At 43.0% G+C, this 20,284-nt stretch overlaps 2 protein-coding genes across 3 annotated transcripts in view; both read left to right on the plus strand.

Moving 5' to 3' along the window:
- LOC120438424 (myelin-oligodendrocyte glycoprotein-like) overlaps nt 1-20,284 on the plus strand; it is a 357,354-nt gene that overhangs the window by 117,741 nt on the left and 219,329 nt on the right. The window lies entirely within an intron of this gene.
- Nucleotides 16,743-19,389, plus strand: LOC120438393 (nuclear factor 7, ovary-like). Its single transcript, XM_039608797.1, has 2 exons — nt 16,743-17,507; nt 17,609-19,389. The coding sequence occupies exon 2, from the start codon at nt 17,626-17,628 to the stop codon at nt 19,015-19,017; it is 1,392 nt and encodes a 463-aa protein (XP_039464731.1). The 5' UTR covers nt 16,743-17,507; nt 17,609-17,625; the 3' UTR covers nt 19,018-19,389.

Raw genomic sequence — 20,284 nt, forward strand, 5'->3', positions numbered from 1 at the left:
TTTTTATGGATCTGATCTGAAGTCTGAGGTGTTTCTTTGGATGATGTTAAGTCATTTAAGTTATGTCCTGAGTTTTGGTTATTGGTGCTTTTTTGAACAGAATGGCTTGCTATACTAATACAGCTGCCTCCCTATCCCTCTGTGTCTTGTGAGTCCTGCATTTGGGTCCTCATCTTGCTTGCCACAGCACTAACCTCGACATATAAGCAGAAATCGTATCGATCCAGAGGCACATTTATCAATTCAAGTAGACACAAACCTCAAGCTTATCAAATTTATTATCATGTAATTTATTAACCAACTGGATGAAAGATCAACCAAACATATTTGAAGAAAGCAACAAGGAATGAATATTGGGTAACAGTACTGAACATGTCCTGAGTGTGTTTGGATCTTAGTGTGCACGTGTGTGGGAGTTTTCTGTGAAAACAATCTTGTGTGACCTTTTTGCCACAGTTTCTGTGGCTGTGGGTGCTGTCTGTTGATTGAATGTGAAATGCTTTGCATTAAAGCACTCACAGGTCACAATTTGTTTTGCTGTGCACTGGCAGCTGACGTCCCTGTATGTCAGCTCTCCTTGGGAAATGAGAACTGCCTGATGTGTCCTCAGTGGATGGAACTGATGGCCCATCTTTAGCCATCTCCTGAACTGCTTTCTCAACTGCTTCAAACAACTTGATTGCCATTTCTGCCTTTTCAGACTGAAAGAGACTTTATTAATCCCAGAGGGAATCTGAGTTGTCATAGCAGCTAATATACAACAAACATCAAGCACTCATATAAAATTGTGCCACACAGTAAACAGTTCTGCAGCATCTGAAATTTCCCGTTGCTGACAAGACAGTTGGTGCTATTTCTGAATAGAATAGAATTCAACTTTATTGTCATTGCACATGTCACAGGTACAGGGCAACGAAATGCAGTTTGCATCCATCCAGAAGTGCTTTAGCCATGATATAGATATATTACAATATATATTAGCAAAACTATAGATATGTGAGTATATTACAGAAATGGGTCTATTATGGTATGTTATAATGTACACGGTGTGAAGTATGTTATGAATATTCTATAACTATAAGTATGTACAGGCTGTAGTGAGTACAAGCTATGTACAGGCTATGAACAGGATATAAATATGAAATAAAAACTATACAGAAATGTGAACTATGCAAGTTATGAACACTTGTACGATTAAAAATTATTGTATGTACAGAATGATTATTTACACAGAACTATACAGTAGTGCAGTTAAGATAAGTGAGATATGTGGATAATTTCTACAGAGGCTGTATAAAGTGCTAGTGGTTGTGAGTGGTGGTTCAGTCCATGTTATTATTGTGTGTTTGAGGGTACAGTTGTCCATTGTGTGTGTGTGTGTGTGTGTGTGTGTGTGTGTGTGTGTGTGTGTGTGTGTGTGTGTGTGTAGGTGGTTGTGGGTGTGTATATGTGCAGTCCATGAGTTTAATGTGGGTCAGATGTCAGGAGGCAGAGTTCAGGAGTCTGACAGCTGTGGGGAAGAAGCTGTTCCAGTACCTGGTGGTCTTAGTCCGGAGGCTCCTGTAGCACCTCCCAGAGGGTAGGAAGGTGAAGAGTCCATGTGATGGGTGACTGGGGTCTTTGATGATTTTCCCAGCCCTTTTCAGACACCGCTTCCTGTAGATGTCCTTTATGGCAGGAAGTGGTGCTCCGGCAATGCGCTGGGCAGTTTTCACGACCCTCTGCAACGCCTTCCGGTCCGAGGCAGAGCAGTTCCCGTACCAGACTGTTATACAGTTGGTCAGGATGCTCTCGATGGTGCAGCGGTAGAAGTTCACCAGGATGTCTGAGGACAGGTGGTTCTTCCTCAGAGTCCTCAAGAAGAAGAGGCGCTGGTGAGCCTTCTTGACCAGCTTGGAGCAGTTGGTCGTCCAGATGAGATCCTCAGAGATGTGGACTCCCAGGAACTTGAAGCTGCTCACACGCCCACAGCCGCCCCTTAATGTGGATGGGTGGATGTGGGTCAGCATTCCTCCTGTAGTCCACGATGAGCTCCTTAGTCTTCTCAGTGTTAAGCAGCAGGTTGTTTGTGTCGCACCACTCAGCCAGACGATCCACCTCCTCCCTGTAGGCGGCCTCATCATTGTCACTGATGAGGCCAATCACCGTGGTGTCATCTGCAAACTTAATGATGGTGTTGGAACCATCAGCAGGTCTGCAGTCGTGGGTGAAGAGGGAGTAGAGGAAAGGGCTCTTCTGTTCTGTCCTCTTGAGGGTTCATCCCACACCATCCAGTGGACCCCTTCTGTGGCTCGCCGTTTCATGTCCCAGCAGTGAATACTAGTTTGAACAGTTCAGTAGAAAACATAAAACAATTCCCTCTCTGTCTCTATTGAAAGCATCACTGCAAAAGTGGATTGTGAGTGTGCCCTCTGCATGTAATTGAGCACTGGTGACAAGTGCTGCCAGATTGCTGGTGGGCCCTTAAGTCTTGATGGGGACACTGTGCAGAAGGATGTTGGATGGGAGGATGTATGTATATAAAGCACATCTGTGTGCTGGTGTGATGTTCTGAAGTGGACTGCTTGTATTTCTGTGCTATATTTTCAGAGCTCATTTTCAGAGGTCAACATGAATCAAGTCTTCTTGTGCTTTCAAGCCTCGTCTCTTTTTTGATTGTTACTCTGGATGTTTTGCCACTGGGGTCATTCTTGTGCTCCTAATCCACTACTGCCTGCTGGAGATAAGTCACTTGGCTCTCTGCATTGTACTGGATGGAGACTGGGAAGAGAGATCCTTGCACTCAGAACATTCTCCCTACATGTAGTTTGTTTTCTGTGTGATGGCTTTCACAAGATCATCCAGATCGACAGTCATCACTTTCAAGTGGTGAAGCTTCTGCACAACAACCCAGATTCTCATGCATTTTGCACATATATGTGTCCCAATAAGTCTCGAGGGGTAACAAGGTGCAGTTCAGTTTCTTTTCTTTCCTTGATATTATGGTGTGTCTTTCTCCACCTTTGCATTGACTTCATATCAGTATTTATTTATATCACGAAACTGAACATGAATCTCAACAACTCGAGTAATTTCAACTGTACAACTTAAAAATCAGGTAAATAGAGTAAAATCAACAAATATTCACATTAATAAATCATTTAATCCATTGACTCTACTCACTCCTGTAACTGGTACTCAGTCTACTCTTTATATGAGTAACAGGACTGAAAGTAATAGGAGTGAGTTTTTAGCATACAGTTTGCAATATAGCCACATGGCATCCTTGCTAGTATGAGGACAGTGAGCACAATCTAATGATTTTCCCCAACATTTTATTTTAAAAATAATCAAATAACAACTCAGATATAATTAAGGTAATGGGGCTGTATGTTTATATCCAGCCATAGTTAAAATATCAAATAAATGAGAAAACGTACTTTTGGTCTTTGCATGGCTTTTAAAAGATTCACCTTATGCAACTTCCTGTTGTGCATGTGACTTCTGCAATGTTCCACATTTTTTACACGGGATAATATGTTAGGGTAACAGGACTGGGTGAAAACCCAGGGACATGACTAAAGTGTATATTTAACAAAATTATTATAGGTTTCTATGGAAATATTCAAGATTCAAGACTCAAAGATTTATGCAATGCATAGAGCGGAAATGCAGTCACCACAAAATGCACAAAACCCCAACATTTCTTTAGGATTGTATTCAATATGTTTCATTTTAAGATGTAATGAGGACAGGTGACAAATACTGTTTTTTTTTCAGTATTCAAAGCAGTTCTTATATTATTCCTTCACAACATATATCTTAAATTTTCAATCAGATCAATATGTGTGACATTTTGCTTAATAAGAAAATGTGTTTTACAGTTAATCTTCATCAGAATTTATAAATATAATTTCCAGGGGTTGAAAATGGCGCCCATTCGGTGGAATGACTCATTTAACATTTCAAAGTTTGGCACATTTAATTTAACGGGACGTTCGGCCGGTTTTCTGCGTGTTTACAGGAGGATGAAGCTGTTTCTGCTGTTCCTGCTCCTCATGAACACACTGACTCTGAGCGCTGTTTGAATGCACACTGTGAACCCGCGGTTTGATTCACACAGAGCGACTGTGTTTGTGAAAGTATGAGGGCTGGTGTGACAAAACCCACGACCGACACTACGTGACATTACTAACGTGTGGGGGCGGAGCCAAGTTGCCATAAAGCGCGTGGTGCGTTCCAGTACTTTATTTTAGGAGAGTTCCCAACTGAGGGAGGCACGTGACCCTGTGTTGCAGGTTAACAGTTAGATTTGTTTACAGACTCCACTCTGTGTGTTCATCGTGTGTGGATCCACAGATTGGTCGTTTTCACGAGCGGTCATCTCAGTCTGTCAGCGTGTCTGCGGTTTGACATGATTAATGACCTCGCAAAAGAAAGTCTCCAGCTCTGTAAATCCACACACTATCAATATTATCTTTAGACGGCAGAAAACACAGTCTGAGGGGCTGTAGTGACGTGCTAAGAAACTAACTCAACTAATTAGAAACTAACTAATTAGAAATACACTTAATCAGCAGTGGTGATGTTTTATATTCCCCATAAGATCTGGGGACCTTGGAAAGGTGTAACGAAGGGCCAGAGAAGAGAGTGGCTGTTAGTGAATCATCCAGCAGGTCGGTGTTGAAGTGTGGAGTTTTAGATGAATCTGATTTTGTCTTTCAGATCAGGGAAGGAATACAGAAGTCAGGAGGTGGGAAAAAGCAAAAGGCAAAATCCAAGCAGAGTTCAGTTAAAAGCTGTGGGGCACAAAGATTACAGGGCAGCAAACAGAGGCTTTGAGACATGTTGTAGACAAAGGTGGGTTGATTGCACACGGGCCTGTTATGTTGTAAACTGTTGGGCTGGGAAAAGGAGAGACTTGTGGTTAAATCACACCTTAATATTGCATAAAAGAGTGATGATCACATCATGTGAACATCTCAAATAAAACCTAATACAGGTACTGTTTCATGTCCACTTTAAACACAGTGACTGCAGGTCCTCCTACATGTGGTATGACTGTAGTTTATTGGCACGTTGTCAGTGCAGATATTTTCACTGCTGCTTATTCTCTGGCTTATGCTAGTTTTGCCCCACTCAGGAAATAAGGGACTAGTTTTTGAGGATTGATTCATAACTCCAGGAGAGAAACAAAGACTTCAATGATGCTGTTCTAGGCTGTCAGTGCTGTGACAGGTCTATGGGAGAGTGCAGCCTGTCCACCCATTTTAAATTTCATTTCAATTCAATTCAGTTTTATTTATATATCAAATCACAACAGCAGTCACCTCAAGGCGCTTTATATTGTGCAATAGATCGTACAATAATAGATACAGAGAAAAACCCAACAATCATATGACCCCCTATGAGCACTTTGGCAACAGTGGGAAGGAAAAAGTCCCTTTTAACAGGAAGAAACCTCCAGCAGAACCAGGCTCAGGGAGGGGCGGGGCCATCTGCTGCGACCGGTTGGGGTGAGAGAAGGAAAACAGGATAAAGACATGCTGTGGAAGAGAGACAGAGATTAATAACAGATATGATTCAATGCAGAGAGGTCTATTAACACATAGTGAGTGAGAAAGGTGACTGGAAAGGAAAAACTCAATGCATCATGGGAATCTCACTGAGGTCTAGCAGGACAAGCACAGAGATGAGTCCACTGTCAGAGGCCATAAGAAGATCGTTTGTAACCTTCACTAAAGCTGTTTCTGTGCTGTGATGAGCTCTGAAACCTGACTGAAACTCTTCAAATAAGCCATTCCTCTGCAGATGATCTGTTAGCTGTTTGACAACTACTCTTTCAAGGATTTTTGATATGAAAGGAAGGTTGGAGATTGGCCTATAATTAGCTAAGACAGCTGGGTCTAGAGATGCTTTTTAAGTAAAGGTTTAACTACAGCCACCTTGAAGGCCTGTGGTACATAGCCAATTATTAGAGGTTGATCATATTTAAGATCGAAGAATTAATTAATGGCAGGACTTCTTTGAGCAGTTTTGTAGGAATGGGGTCTAAAAGACACGTTGATGGTTTGGAGGAATTAATTATTGAAGTTAACTCAGAAAGATCAATTGGAGAAAAAGAGTCTAACTTAACATCAATGGTACTAAAAGTAGCTGTAGATAATATTACATCTGTGGGATGATTATTGGTAATTTGTTCTCTAATGATAAAAATTTTATTTGTGAAGAAGTTCATGAAGTCATTACTAGTTAACGTTAAAGGGATTGTTGGCTCAGTAGAGCTCTGACTTTTTGTCAGCCTGGCTACAGTGCTGAAGAGAAACCTGGGGTTGTTCTTATTTTCTTCAATCAGTGACGAATAGTAAGATGTTCTGGCTTTGCGGAGGGCTTTCTTATAAAGCAGCAAATATTTCTCCAGGCTAAATGATGATCCTCTAAATTTGTGACACGCCATTTCCTCTCCAGCTTACGAGTTATCTGCTTTAGGCTACGTGTTTGAGAATTATACCAGGGAGTAAGGTACTTCTGATTTGAGGCCTTAGTTTTCACAGGAGCTACAGTATCCAGAGTTGTACGTAGGTGCAATTATTTTATCTGAGCTGAGCACTAAATCAGATAAAAAGTCTGAGAAATCAGAGAGAAACTCTGTGTAAGGCCCAGGTGGATGATAGATAATAACAAGTAAGACTGGTTTCTGAGTTTTACAGCTGGGGTGGACGAGGCTAAGCATCAGGCTTTCAAATGAATTAAAAGTCTGTCTTGGTCTTTCGTTAATTAATAGACTGGTGTGAAAAATTGCTGCCACACCGCCCCCTCGGATGGCATTATTCAGTCTTTTAATAACATTTCTTATCATTTCTATGCCATTGACATTCAGCCTCATCAGCTCAATAGGCTATCCACCCTAGTCCACTGCTTAAATCAGGGGACTGATTCACTCTGTAGCAAATACTTTGTCTTAAACACCAACAAGACTGAGACCGTGATCATAGCTCCTCATGAACTACAAATATAAAATTGGTTCTTGCTTCTTTTTGTTCAACTTTAAGTCCAACATTCAAAATCTTGGTGGAATATTTGATTCTTCTCTGGGCTTCAGCTCACATATAAAATCTGTCTCGTTCCTGTTTCTTTCATTTAAGGAACATTTCTAACTGTGACATATGGTCTCCTCGGCTGAACTGGAAAAAACTGTTCATACATTTGTGTCATCGTGTTTAGATTATTGTAATGTCCTGTTTACCAGCCTGGACACATCATGTCGTTCTCACCTCCAAGTTATACAAAATGCTGCAGCCAGACGACTAACATGTTCTAACAAGCGAGCTCACATTACTGCTATTTAATCTTCTTTATATTGGCTCCCAATAAATTTCAGGATTTGTTTCAAAATTCTTGTTTTAACACACAGAACACTAAATGATCACGTCCTAGATTATTTATCTCAACTTCTTACAAAATATATGCTGCTCGTTGTCTCCGTTCACGGACTCATGATGTGTTAGTTGTTCCCTGTACACGACTAAAGACTAAGTGTGACAGAGCCTTTCAGTCTGTGGCACCAAGGCTGTGGAACAGTCTGCCTCCACAACTACGTTTAGTCCACTCTGTGGATTCTTTAAAAAAGATGTTCAAATGTTTCTGTTTTACAGGCTTTCTAATGACAAACATTTTATTGAATTATTATTTATTTATTTTAAAACTACCTGTTTATTTTACTGTCTTATTGAAACTTTTTTTCCACTTAATGTTCATGTTTATTTGAGCCTTTTGTGTGAAGCACTTTGTGACCGCTGTGAAAAGAGCTTAATAAATAAGCTTTAATTGCTTATCTCTGAAAATCAATCAATCAATAATCAAACAGTGAGTTTGTGCGTTTGAGTTTGTGTGTTTTTTTTTTTTTTTTTTTTTTTTTTTTTTAAAACCTGTCCCGTTTGGTTCTTTTGCCATCAGAATTATTGTCTAAAGGTGAAGAAAGATGCCCAACGGATTTATTTTTACCAAATGGACCATCCCAGCCTTGCCGTAATGGTCCATTTGATTCACCTTTATTGTTTATTTTATTTTCACTTGCTGAATACGGGACAGACTTAACTGGGGAAAGAAAGGGAGAAAGAAAGAGGAAAGAAAACAGCGGGGAAGAGGGACGGGAAAAAGGGCAAAAACCAAAACCAACAGAATAAGCAGAGACAAAAAAAATACATATATCGATCATCTGGTTCACCTGTTGAGAAAGAAAGAGAAAGCAAGCAGAAGAAAACGAGAGTAATAAACAACATCACAATGATCTATGGGAATATGACAGTAAATACTAAATGTTAGACATTATTGTGCAGCACGAAGATCGACAGCGCACAGTGTGCTTTGAGGTAAGAGCCAAAAGGGTGTAGTTTGTGTGTGATCACCTGTGTGTACACCTGTGAGCATGGACGCGCTTTTTTTTTTTTTTTAAAGGTTCCTTCATGTAATGATCTGCTAGAGGGTGTGGGGGCCACTGCCCGTCCTCCAGGGCATGACGCAGGTATGGAGGAGATCAAACTCCAGACGCCCAGAGGCCCCCAGAACACAAGAGACCAAGGAAGACCAACAGAGGGCAGCCGCGCCACTATCCCCGAAAGAGCTGAGGAGAGTCCCAGATGAGGGGTCACCAGCAGCCGCGAGCAGAAGCCAGGGGGTTGCAGTGACGTGCCCGTGAGCTCCGCCGCAGCCAGCTGTGCCTGAGTGACCGAGCCCCAGGCCGAGAGGCCGAGGGCACCCGCCTCCAGTGGCCCGAGCGAGCCCCAGGCTCCAGGCCCCGATAAGCAGCCGCCAAGGAGTGAGCCAGTGTGTACCTGGGCGCCCACCCCGGACACAGAGAACCACCAACGCACCGATGTCTGAGGGCGTCTGCCACCGGCAGGGGAAGTGGTGGGAGAGATAGGCCTCCAAACCTTGGAGGGCCTGAGATGTCCCCAGAGAGGTGGCGCCTGATACCCAACCTGACATATAGACACAGACATACAGGCACACACAGATACAAACATCCATTCCCACCCTCATGCTCTCATAGGCAATTATTCCACACTCAACCAACGCGGAGACAGACATAAAGAGACGCTGTACACACAATCACTCTCCCAAGCGCACTCTAAGAACCGGGTCTGGGTACCCTTGCCCCTGGAGGGGGAAGCTGCACCCAGACCCAGGTGGTGTTACCTTTTCCCTGCGGTGGGGAGAAGCAGACCGCCCGACTCCGCAGCAGCAGGGAGGCCCCACATTCCAGACCCCAGTCGGACGGCCAACTCCTCCTCCTAGCCCCCCGCTCCAGCAGGCCGCAGAGAACGGGGTGTGTGAAGACTCCAAACCTCCCTCCACCCGCTCATATGTAGTGTTGATGTATGTGTGTTCTAAGGTGCATTTAAAACCCAGGAGGGCATGGAGCTACCTGCCAGAGCAGCAGGTAAGCGCATAGCCCCTCCTGCTAGCCCTCAATGTCTACGTGTATTTAAAATTGAGAGGTGGGCAATGACGCCAGGGGCGAGGTGTACACCCTGATGGTAATTTGGATTCTGTGTGGCGTGCCCACCCCCAAGATCCTATATGTATGTGTAATGAGAGTGTGAGTAATGTGAATGTCTAAGTTGTGGGATAAAATTGAGGCACAGGCAGCCAGAAGGGGACAGAGGGGGGATGCCTCCCTGCACCCTGGTGACACACCCCACCCCAAGGCCCTGCATGTGTGGGTGACTGTGGTGGAGCGAGAAGAGGGAGGCAGCTGGAGATGGGAGGGAAGGAAGGAGGGTCAAGTGACCCCTCCTGGGGCCAGCTCCCCGCTGACCCCAGTAGGCACCCCATACTCTGCAACCCGCCAGGGAAAGGGGGCCCAGGCCCATCCGGACCGGGGCCCAGTGCAGCAGCGCCCGCCCTGCCCCACAGAGCCGGGACAGTCCACCTGACCCCACCACAGAGAAAACTACACCCACCCCATCATCCACTCATCTTCCAGACTACACAAGACAATAGACGCCCAGGCTGAGATCTTCCTCCACCTCTCCTGTATCTCCCCTCCTGCAGAGAGAGTTCCCAAGAGAGGAAAGCTCCTGCAAGATGTGACAACCTCCCCACCAGTTGAAGAGCCCCCAGGTGGCTCGATGCACTGGCGGCACCCTGCGCCAGGACCGGGCCCCCATACACCCACCCGCCCACAACCCCGGCAACACACCAACCAGGACCCCGGCCCCTGAGGCCCGGCCAGGGCCCCAGCCCAGAGGCAGAACGCCCCCAGAACCTCACGCCCATCCCGGACCCACCCAGGGGCAGCCAGGCTACCAGGTCAGTAACCCACGTCCGTCAGCACAGACCCTCCCCTAGCCCTGCTGCACGCAGCCACGAGGAAACCGTCACCCAAGAGCCAACAGAGCCCCTAATTGGCCATGACCGCTACCCCGGGTTGAGCCCCCCAAGGAAGATGTTCCTGGGGAACCCCCCAATGCCCTAAGCCTGTCCCTACCTCCACACCAATCACAACAGTGAAGGTGGGACCAAACTATGACCCCCCCACCCCCACTAGGTGATGGAGCTGATCAAAGGAGCCCAGAGAAATTGATCTGATGTGGTGGCAGAGGCTGTATCAAGACTAATGTGATCTAATAGATAATTTCTATATTGGTTAGAATTAAGATTATTTTTATTTTTCCAGTTCATGAGGACTGTTTTCTTGGCTATGCATAGTGCAGTGAAAACCATATGGGCTATATTCTTTTCCGTAGTGACATTATCTAAGCTGCCCAACAAACATACTAAAGGGGAAGTTGGAATGTTACATTTCAGACACTTTGATAAGTCTTCACATATCTCGCGCCAAAACTTCTGAACTGGTGGACAGAACCAAAGTGCGTGGATATAATTGTCCGTGAATTGGTTTGGCAGTGTGAGCAGTTGTTGGTAGACGTAAAGCCCATCTTGAACATCCGATGACCTGTATAGTGCACTCTATGTAGTATTTTGTATTGAATTAATTGAAGACTGGGATTTCTAATTAGATGAAAGGTTTTTGAGCAAATCTGAGACCAGAAGTTTTGGTCTAAGTTAACTGATAAATCCGCTTCCCATTTTGCAATAGGAAGTGATATTGATTCATCTATTTTAGAAAGCATTCTGTATATTTTGGACAGTAATTTGGGGGTTTTAAGAGTCAGAAATTGAACCACACTTGGTGGTGTTTGTAGTTCATCTTGACCTGGTTTAAATCTCTTTTTACTATGGATTTAATTTGCTGATATTCTAAAAATCTTTTCTTGCTGATCCCATATTGTGTAACTAGTCTGTCAAATGAAATAAATTCTGTTCCTTCTAGTATATGTTCTAAGTATTTGATTCCTTTACTACTCCAATCTGAAAAGTTTATCATATTATTGTTTTGTAATATATCAGGGTTGTTCCAAATGGGTACGCGTTTGCATGGGATTAATGAAGACTCTGTCAACTTCAGAAACTCCCACCATGCTGTCAGAGAAGAGCTGATGTTGATGCTTTTGAAGCATTCATGTCGTTGGATGTTTGAGCTGATAAATGGTAGATTTGAAATCTCTAGATTATTGCAAAGTGCTTGTTCTACATCTAGCCAAGGTTCATCTAAGAGGGTATGTTTTTGCCATCCTGAGATGAACTGAAGCCTGTTGGCTAAGAAGTAGTGCTGAAAGTTAGGTAGTTCTAATCCTCCTTTATCCTTGGTCTTTTGTAATGTTTTTAAGCTTATACGTGGGGCTTATTTTTCCAAAGGAATTTGGACATGTATCAATCTAGAGATCTGAACCAATCTTATGGCGGTTTAGTTGGGATCATTGAGAATAAATAATTTATTTTTGGTAATACCATCATTTTTATAGCGGCAACCCTTCCCATGAGTGATATGGGTAGACATTTCCACCTAGCCAGATCACCTTCTACTTTCTTTAAAAGTGGGATATGGTTTAATTTAGTTAGATCTGCAAGCTTGGGAGAAACATTAATACCTAAATATTTTATATTTCCGATTGCAGTGGAGTAGAAGAGGAATTATGGAAGGAGCAATTAATCGGAAGGACTATAGATTTTGACCAGTTAATTGAGTAATCTGATATTCTTGCAAAAGAGTTTATCAGTTCAATCACCCCAGAGATATTGGTTTGTGAATTTTGGAGAAAGAGTAACACATCATCCGCATAAAGGCTGATTTTATGTTCCATGTTCTTGCATTTTATGCCCTTAATTACTGAATTCTGTCTAATTGCTGCTGCTAGTGGTTCGATAAAAATTGCAAACAGTGAAGGGGAGAGTGGGCATCCCTGTCTGGTGCCCCTCAGGAGACAGAAGCTGGAGGATGTTTGATCATTTGTTCTGACACAAGCTGTTGGGGAATTATATAATATTTTTAACCAGTTGATGAAAGAAGATCCAACACCAAATTTGTTTAAAGTTGTAAATAGAAATTTCCAGTTAACTCTGTCAAACGCTTTTTCTGCATCTAAAGATAATATTGTAGTTTCAAGGTTTTTACTGTATGAGTAGTCTATCAAATTAAGTAATCTACGTGTATTTGTTGATGAGTGCCTACCTTTATGAAACCAGTTTGGTCAGGATGAATTAAGAGGGGGTTATTTTCTCTAGTCTCTTCGAGAGAGCTTTGCAGATAATTTTGAGGTCTACATTTATAAGGGATATTGGACGATAGCTTGAGGGATATACAGGGTCTTTGCCTGGTTTTAGCAGGAGATTAATGTTTGCAGAATTCATATTTGATGGAAGTCTGCCATTTTCTTTGATTTCCAACAATGTTCTGTAAAAAACTGGTGCTAGAATCGTCCAGAATTCTTTGTAGAATTCTGCAGGAAAGCCGTCTGGACCTGGAGCCTTATTATTGGGCATACTTATCAGGGCTTCCTGGAGTTCACCTGGTGTCAGTGGCGAATCTAGTGCCATTGCTTGAGTGTCTGATAATTTTGGGAGAGTTATGTTGTCTAAAAACTGATCAATTTCCTTTTTAGATGGGTTTATTTGAGGTGAATACAACATTTTATAGAAATCCCTGAAAATGTTGTTTATTTGTTTCGGGTCATATATTGTGTTCCCAGATGAATCTTGAACAGCACATATAGTTGTTTTTTCTTTATTTATTTTTAGCTGGTTTGCTAGAAATTGACCGGATTTATTACTATGTTCATAATTTTGTAAGCGTAGTCTTTGTACTAAGAATTTTGTTTTTTTATCAATTATCTCATTTAATTCCAGTTTTGTTTTGCGTATTTTGTTCAATGTTTCCTGATCTTGGTGGGACGCGTAGGCTTCTTCTAGTGATTTGATGGTTTTTTCTAATTCCTGAATATTTTTGTTTTGTTTTTTCTTTTTATGTGATGAGAAAGAAATTATTTTACCTCTTATCACAGCTTTCCCTGCTTCCCATAAAACAGAAGCTGATGTTCCGGGAGTGTCATTAAAGTCTAAATATGAAGTCCACTCTTTTTTAAAATATTTAATAAAGTCTTCATCTTTGAGCAGCGATGTATTAAATCTCCAGTTTTTACTTGGTGTAGTATTATTCTTGTGCATTAGTGTTAAAGATACAGGAGCATGATCGCTGACAGCTATAGGGTGAATCTCAGTGTCTGAAATGTCACTCAGCAGTGAGCTGCTGACCAAAAAATAATCCAGACGAGAGTAGAAGTGATGAACATGTGAGAAAAAAGTATATTCCTTACTGGTGGGGTGAAGGGAGCGCCATGCATCGCAAAGACCAAAGTCGCTCATATACTGTTTGATTATATTTGTGGACTGCCAATTACGCTGAGTTCCTGCTGTGTTGAGCCTATCCATTTCTTCATTTAGTCCAAGGTTGAGGTCGCCTCCAAGAACAAGTGTGCCATCTAAGTGTTCAGAGAGTGCACTGAAAAAACCGTGAAAGAATGAGGGATCATCAACATTTGGACCATATACACTTACAATACATAGCTTTTTATCAAGTATAGATAGTTTAATGATTAAGAATCTGCCCTCTGGATCTATAACTGTATCAAGTACTGTGAAATTAATATTTTTATGTATTAAAATTGCTACTCCCCTTTGTCTAGAATTATAACAAGCTGAGAACACATTAGGAAACTCAGGTGTTTTAAGTTCATTCGAACCTCTAAGAGGTCTGTGGGTCTCTTGTAAAAGGACAACATCTGCCTGTAGTTTTTTGAGTTGGTTAAATATTTTTAACCTCTTTTCTCTGGAGCCAGCTCCATTTACATTCCATGAGACGAATCTTAGTGCACCCATAGATGTCTGTGTATAACTAGGGGTGTATGCTGTGTGTGTTGCTTAGACAGGTGGAGAGAAAACATCAGTTGTTCATAAATAAAGAGAAGGAGAGAGAGAAGGAATATGTGGCGAGATGCTCCCTGAGTCTGACTATGTGTTTGCATATTTACTAATATGAGTACGCTTGGCTTAAGTGTGTGTATCCTATACGACTGTGTGCGCTGTCTGACTGATGTAAATGTGCTGCCGTTGCGCGCATGACTGTGCGTGATCGTGCTGTGCATGTGTCGAAATAAAGGATGTTGTTTGTGGATGAGTGTGGAAGCAGGTGATCGAAGCAGTGAAATAAATAAAGAAAGAAAGAAACCAAGGACAAGGGTGAGCAGCATAAAAACAAGAGGGGGAAAAGAGAGAGGAAAAAACGAGAGGGGAAAGAAAAAACAAAAAACAAAAAAAACAAAAAACGGAAACATTCCAATTAAACCACTGACGGAGATTGACGGTGTTAATTCTGCTATGATATCACACTTAAGATGCGATTTAATACTACTAAGTTAGACAGATGTTAATGCAAATTAGTGTGAGTGGATGGGGAAAGGGTGTAGCGGATTCTTATCTGGTGTGAAGTTAATACAGCCACGGAGTGATGTCGGGGGTCGTGGAGCTGTCCGTCCACGCACAGCCGGTCCACAGCGATGACAGCGCTGGAGCCCTTCTGGATGAAGCCGCGTCGGATTGGGAAGAGGACCCTGCGTCGTTCCAGGATCTCTTTGGGGAACTGGTCGTTCACGCTGACGTCCGTTCCTTTTAATTCCCTGCCGCGGCTTTTCACATGTTCCTTTTGTTTGAAGTGGCCGAATTTGGCCACGATAGGACGTGGTCTCCCGGCCGCAGGTCGAATAGGGCCGAGACGATGCACCCTATCGAAGATGATGTTCTTCACCGTGTCCTCCGGCAGCTTCAGGTGGGTTTTGATGAAGCTTTTTACCGTGGTCTCCGCATCCTCTCCAGCGGCTTCTGGAATACCAGAAAATACCAGATTATCACGCATGCTACGAGCTTGTAGATCAATAACTGTTTCTTTTATTTTTTTATTTTCTCTATTTAGCTCAGTAACATTGTCTGTGAGACATTTCACCGACTCCCTTAGCGTGGCATTTTCAGCAGCGAGCGTTTCCACCTGCTGCTGGCTGAACTCCAGTGATTCTCGTAAGCATTTAAATTCCCGGTGAAGAAGCTCCACCAAGGACAGCCTTGCGTCGAAAGTGGACAATCGCTTGTCGATTGACTCCAGTATGTCGGCAATATCTTTGCCGGCTGGCGATGTTGTGCCGGGGGAATCTGCCGGGCGAAGTCTTTTCGACGATGGCGTCTCAGGTTTGGCCGGGGAAGCTGCACACTGGGCCTTCTTCATCACGAGACCCTGAAAGCACTGATCAATATAATCTTGGAGAGCCTCTAAACTCTCCCCGTTGTTCTCCAGGGTGTTGGAGATTATTTAGACAAATAACGTTAGTTGTAAGACAATTGATAAATGTATTTGATAAGATTGAAGCTTAAAGGAATTTGTTCAAATCTAAACTACCATTCGCTTTAATTTTCCGCCAAAATCTCCGGCGTCTGACGTGAGTTACAACATGAGTCCCTTACCTTGTCCGTCATTTCCGTCACCTGTCCGTCACTGTTTGTGTGTTTCAAAGATGGAGGCCACGCTGCTCTCAGAGGACTGTGTGTGGTTGTGGTAAACGTGTGAGCTGCTGCTGCTTCTTCCTCACATGTTTGACATGTTTCATATTTCCAGCTGATGCTGATCACACTAACCTTAACATCACAGACCATCCTTTGGTTCTTCTTCTGTTCCTCTGAAACTTCCTGCATGGAGCCTTTCAAATTAAAAGCCCTCCCTGACTGTAAAGACTGGACTGTGCTGCAGCTGGTGGAAACAGTGTGTAGGTGTGTTGTGTTTGATGGAGGACTGAAGTGTGTGTCCAGCTGAGCTCTCTGTGTGCTCATATATACAGATGCTGATAAACACATGTTTGTATTTGGACCCTGTTACTGATCAGGACCTGCTGTGTGTTTCCTGTCCACAGGTCTACAAAGAGTCGCACTTCCTGCTGTGGTTCAGATGTTCAGCGTGTTGCTTTGTTTCTCACATGTTGGCTCCACGGTCTCTGCTGCTGTGGGCTGATGTCATGCAGCAATACAGCTGCTGAACATCTGGCCTTGTTTTGCTCCATCAGCAGATATTTGACTTTTAGATCACATGATATTTGCATGTAACCTTCAAACACGTGTGGAGAATTCATTATTTCTTTGAGAGATTTTTAGTAAATAACAGAAAAAGAAAGTAAGAGAAAAGCAAAACTTTAATTCTATAAAAGAGTAAAAATTCCACACACATGTAACTCACCACTGTGTGAACATCACAGGGGAGAAATCGTTTCTCTGAGTCAGAGATGAGTGTCAGTAACACAAAAGTAACTCTCAGTGTCATGCAGTGACTTTTACACAACCAGATCACATGAACCAACTCACACTAAAACATGCATTTTGCTGCACTCTTTACACTTATTTCTTTTCTTTCTGCTCTTTTATATATTTTGTAAAACCACAAAAAATGTTTCATATCGGCAGCAATTTTTCTCAAACTGCTGCATCACAGCTTTCATGCTCTGACCTGCATGTGAAATGAGATAAAAGCTCTTTATTAGTAACCTTTACAACTTCTGGCAGGTTAATGTCTGAACTTTGGAGTGAAAAACACCCTTAGTTACAAGAAATAACACCACTGTCTGTAACAAAGTGAATCCACCTTAACACCACCTGTGTGTGTGTGACTGCATTACACTCCCTCTGCTGGGAACCTGAACAAGAACCAGAACAAAGTCTAAAATAGAAGCTGACAAACAGCTGCACCACCGAGTGACACTTTATTTTATAAACTTGACAACAGGTTTCATGTTGTGACCTGTGGACGTGAAATGACGCAAAACCTGTTTTACAATTTTTGAGCTACAGGCAGGATTGAAACACACCTTAGTTAAAAGTCAAACAGCAACATTTGTCTCCTCCCCTCACGTCACTCAAATGTGACAAACCAGGAAACAGGAAGTTCTTCGTCCTCAGTAAAGAGAGACACACAGACGATCAGACGGAGTTCAGACCAAACTAGCAGCTTCCTCTGAGTGAGTCCAGCTACAGGAGAGAAAAGTGGAAAACTCCAACACTTCTGCTTCAAGCTGCTGACGCTCCACACACTGAATGTGAGTTTGAGCAAAAACACGACTCAAAGGAAGTTTCAGTGAAGGTAGTAGAGGAGTGAGGGGAGCCAGGACTGACTGTACTTCCTGTCTGCTGTTTTCAGCTTCACTCACAGACTCAATGGCTTCCAGATCAGAGGAGGATCTCTGCTGTCCGGTCTGTCAGGAGGTCTTCAGAGATCCTGTTCTTCTGTCATGTAGCCACAGCTTCTGTAAAGACTGTCTGAAGAGATGGTGGAGAGAGAGAACAACACACGAGTGTCCAGTTTGTAAGAGAAGATCTTCAAGGGATGAACCACCTTTAAGTCTGGCTTTAAAGAACCTGTGTGAGTCGTTCTTACAGGAGAGAGATCAGAGAGCTTCAGAGGCTCTCTGCAGTCTGCACTCTGAGAAACTCAAACTCTTCTGTCTGGACCATCAGCAGCCAGTGTGTCACATCTGCAGAGACTCAGAAAAACACACCAATCACAGATTCAGACCCATCGATGAAGCTGCACAACAACACAAGAAGGAACTTCAGGAAACTCTGGAGCCCTTAAAGAAGAAGTTAAAGGTTTGTGAAGAAGTTCAAGTGAAGTTTGATCAAACAGCAGAACACATTAAGGTCCAGGCCCGACACACAGAGAGGCAGATTAAGGAGCAGTTTAAGAAGCTTCACCAGTTTCTAGCAGAGGAAGAGGAGGCCAGGCTGGCTGCACTGAGGGAGGAAGAGGAGCAGAAGAGTGGGATGATGAAGGAGAAGATGGAGGCTCTGAGCAGAGAGATAGCAGCTCTTTCAGACACAGTCAGAGCCAAAGAGGAGGAGCTGAGAGCTGAAGACGTCTCATTCCTGCACAACTACAAGGCTGCAGTGGAAAGAGTCCAGCGCTGCCCCCTGCTGGATGATCCACAGCTGCCCTCAGGAGCTCTGATAGACCAGGCCAAACACCTGGGCAACCTGACCTTCAACATCTGGAACAGCATGAAGGACATGGTCTCCTACACTCCTCTCATTCTGGACCCAAACACTGCTCATCCAGAACTCCTCCTGTCTCAAGATTTGACCAGTGTGAAAGGAGGAGATGAACAGCAGCTTCCTGATAATCCAGAGAGGTTTGATTCGTTCTACTCTGTCCTGGGCTCTGAGGGCTTTAACTCAGGGACTCACAGCTGGGATGTTGATGTTGGAGACAGTACAGTGTGGGAACTAGGTGTGTTAGCAGAGTCTGGGCAGAGGAAGGGAATCATAGTGTCTGGATTGTGGGCAATAAGGTTCTATCAAGGTAAATACTCAGCACTCTCACCATCAGCTCCATCCACTGCTCTCTCAGTAGAGAAGAAGCTCCAGAGGATCAGAGTGAATCTGGACTGGAACAGAGGAAAGCTGTCGTTCTCTGATCCTCATACTAACACACACATACACACCTTCACACACACTTTCACTAACAGGATGTTTCCATATATTTGCACTATTTCTGGTAAAGTGAAGGTGTGTCCGTTGAAGGTGTCAGTGTCAGTGGAGCAGATGAGTTGAGGATGATGATGTTTCTAATGTTGTTTCCTGTCAGTGAATTGAAGCTGTTAAACTGCAGCTGTCCTCCTGCTGCCTCGTTGTTCCAAAGCTCTTTGTGTCTCTTTTAGTTCTCACTGTTTCTTTCTGTTTCTGCTGTCCACCTTTTCACATGGAAAATCATTTCACTGTTTCTCACTGAATGACTCCCCAAACTAGATTTGAAATTCTATCAAGTTTCTAATCATTACAAGTGATTCATGTTTCTATTTGATGTGTGTAAATGGAGATGATTTAGTTTGCTGGGATATGGACTGACATGTGTTGAATGGGAGGAGCAGTTTGTTGTTGTCTTCTTGTCTGTTTATGACAACAATAAATATATTGTTGAAACAATGATTCATGTTTAACTCCATATATGAAATGTTTCTGATCTTTGAATTCTGTTTGATTAAAGACTTTCTTCATGACACAAATGAGATTTCAGTGTATTAATAGAACTAAATAAGCTCAGAGTTGAAAGGCTGCAGTATTATGTACGTGCTTCACTGTCAGTATCTTCAGGGGATTCAAAGGAAACATCAAACTGCTGTAATGAGATAAACTAGTTGGGCTGAACACACTTATCTGTAGTTTGTCTCCATCCAGGATCATCAGAATATAATGAACATGTGTGAAGAGCCAAAAAATGCTGCTGCCCTCTCAGCATGATGAGCTCCAGCCTTTGTTAACAGGACAACAGGAAACATGAGACAACTTTCAGAGGCAGTAACCAACTGTGGCCACAAGATGGCAGCAGCTGATCTGAGATCCTTTATTGGACAGAACGACTCTGCTCTGTGACGTCATCAGAGAGACGGCCTTCACTTTGATAGATCTGACGTCATGTCTGCACTGCGATGATGAAAGCTGATAAACACATTGTTATTGATCCATGAAATCACCTCTGTCCTCTCAAGTGTAGCTGTTTACAGAGCTAAAGAAGTCCTTCATCATCAAAACAGACAAACATGTATTTTCTGTATTAAGTGACGTCATCCTCACTCTAACCTCTTACATACAGTCTGTTCAGTTTTCCTGCTGTAAGAAATAAACTGTGTGCAAATATAAATGCAGGGAAACATCCATTAATCACAGGTGAGCCGTTTGTTTCTGACTCACATTAAATGAGGCTTCAGCTGTAAATACCTCAGAAGTGTTTCTGAGTTCAGTAGAACCAGACCCAGTCAACCATCATGGCATCCACAACACTACACAATGCAACAGAAAGGCCTTCATCATCTGCTGAAGC

This window comes from Oreochromis aureus, linkage group 3, assembly GCF_013358895.1.
Source record: "Oreochromis aureus strain Israel breed Guangdong linkage group 3, ZZ_aureus, whole genome shotgun sequence".
Taxonomy (NCBI): domain Eukaryota; kingdom Metazoa; phylum Chordata; class Actinopteri; order Cichliformes; family Cichlidae; genus Oreochromis; species Oreochromis aureus.

What these genes read in the sequence shown, in the direction of transcription:
- LOC120438393 (XM_039608797.1), top strand. Translation starts at nt 17,626, where the DNA reads ATGGCTTCCAGATCAGAGGAGGATCTCTGCTGTCCGGTCTGTCAGGAG.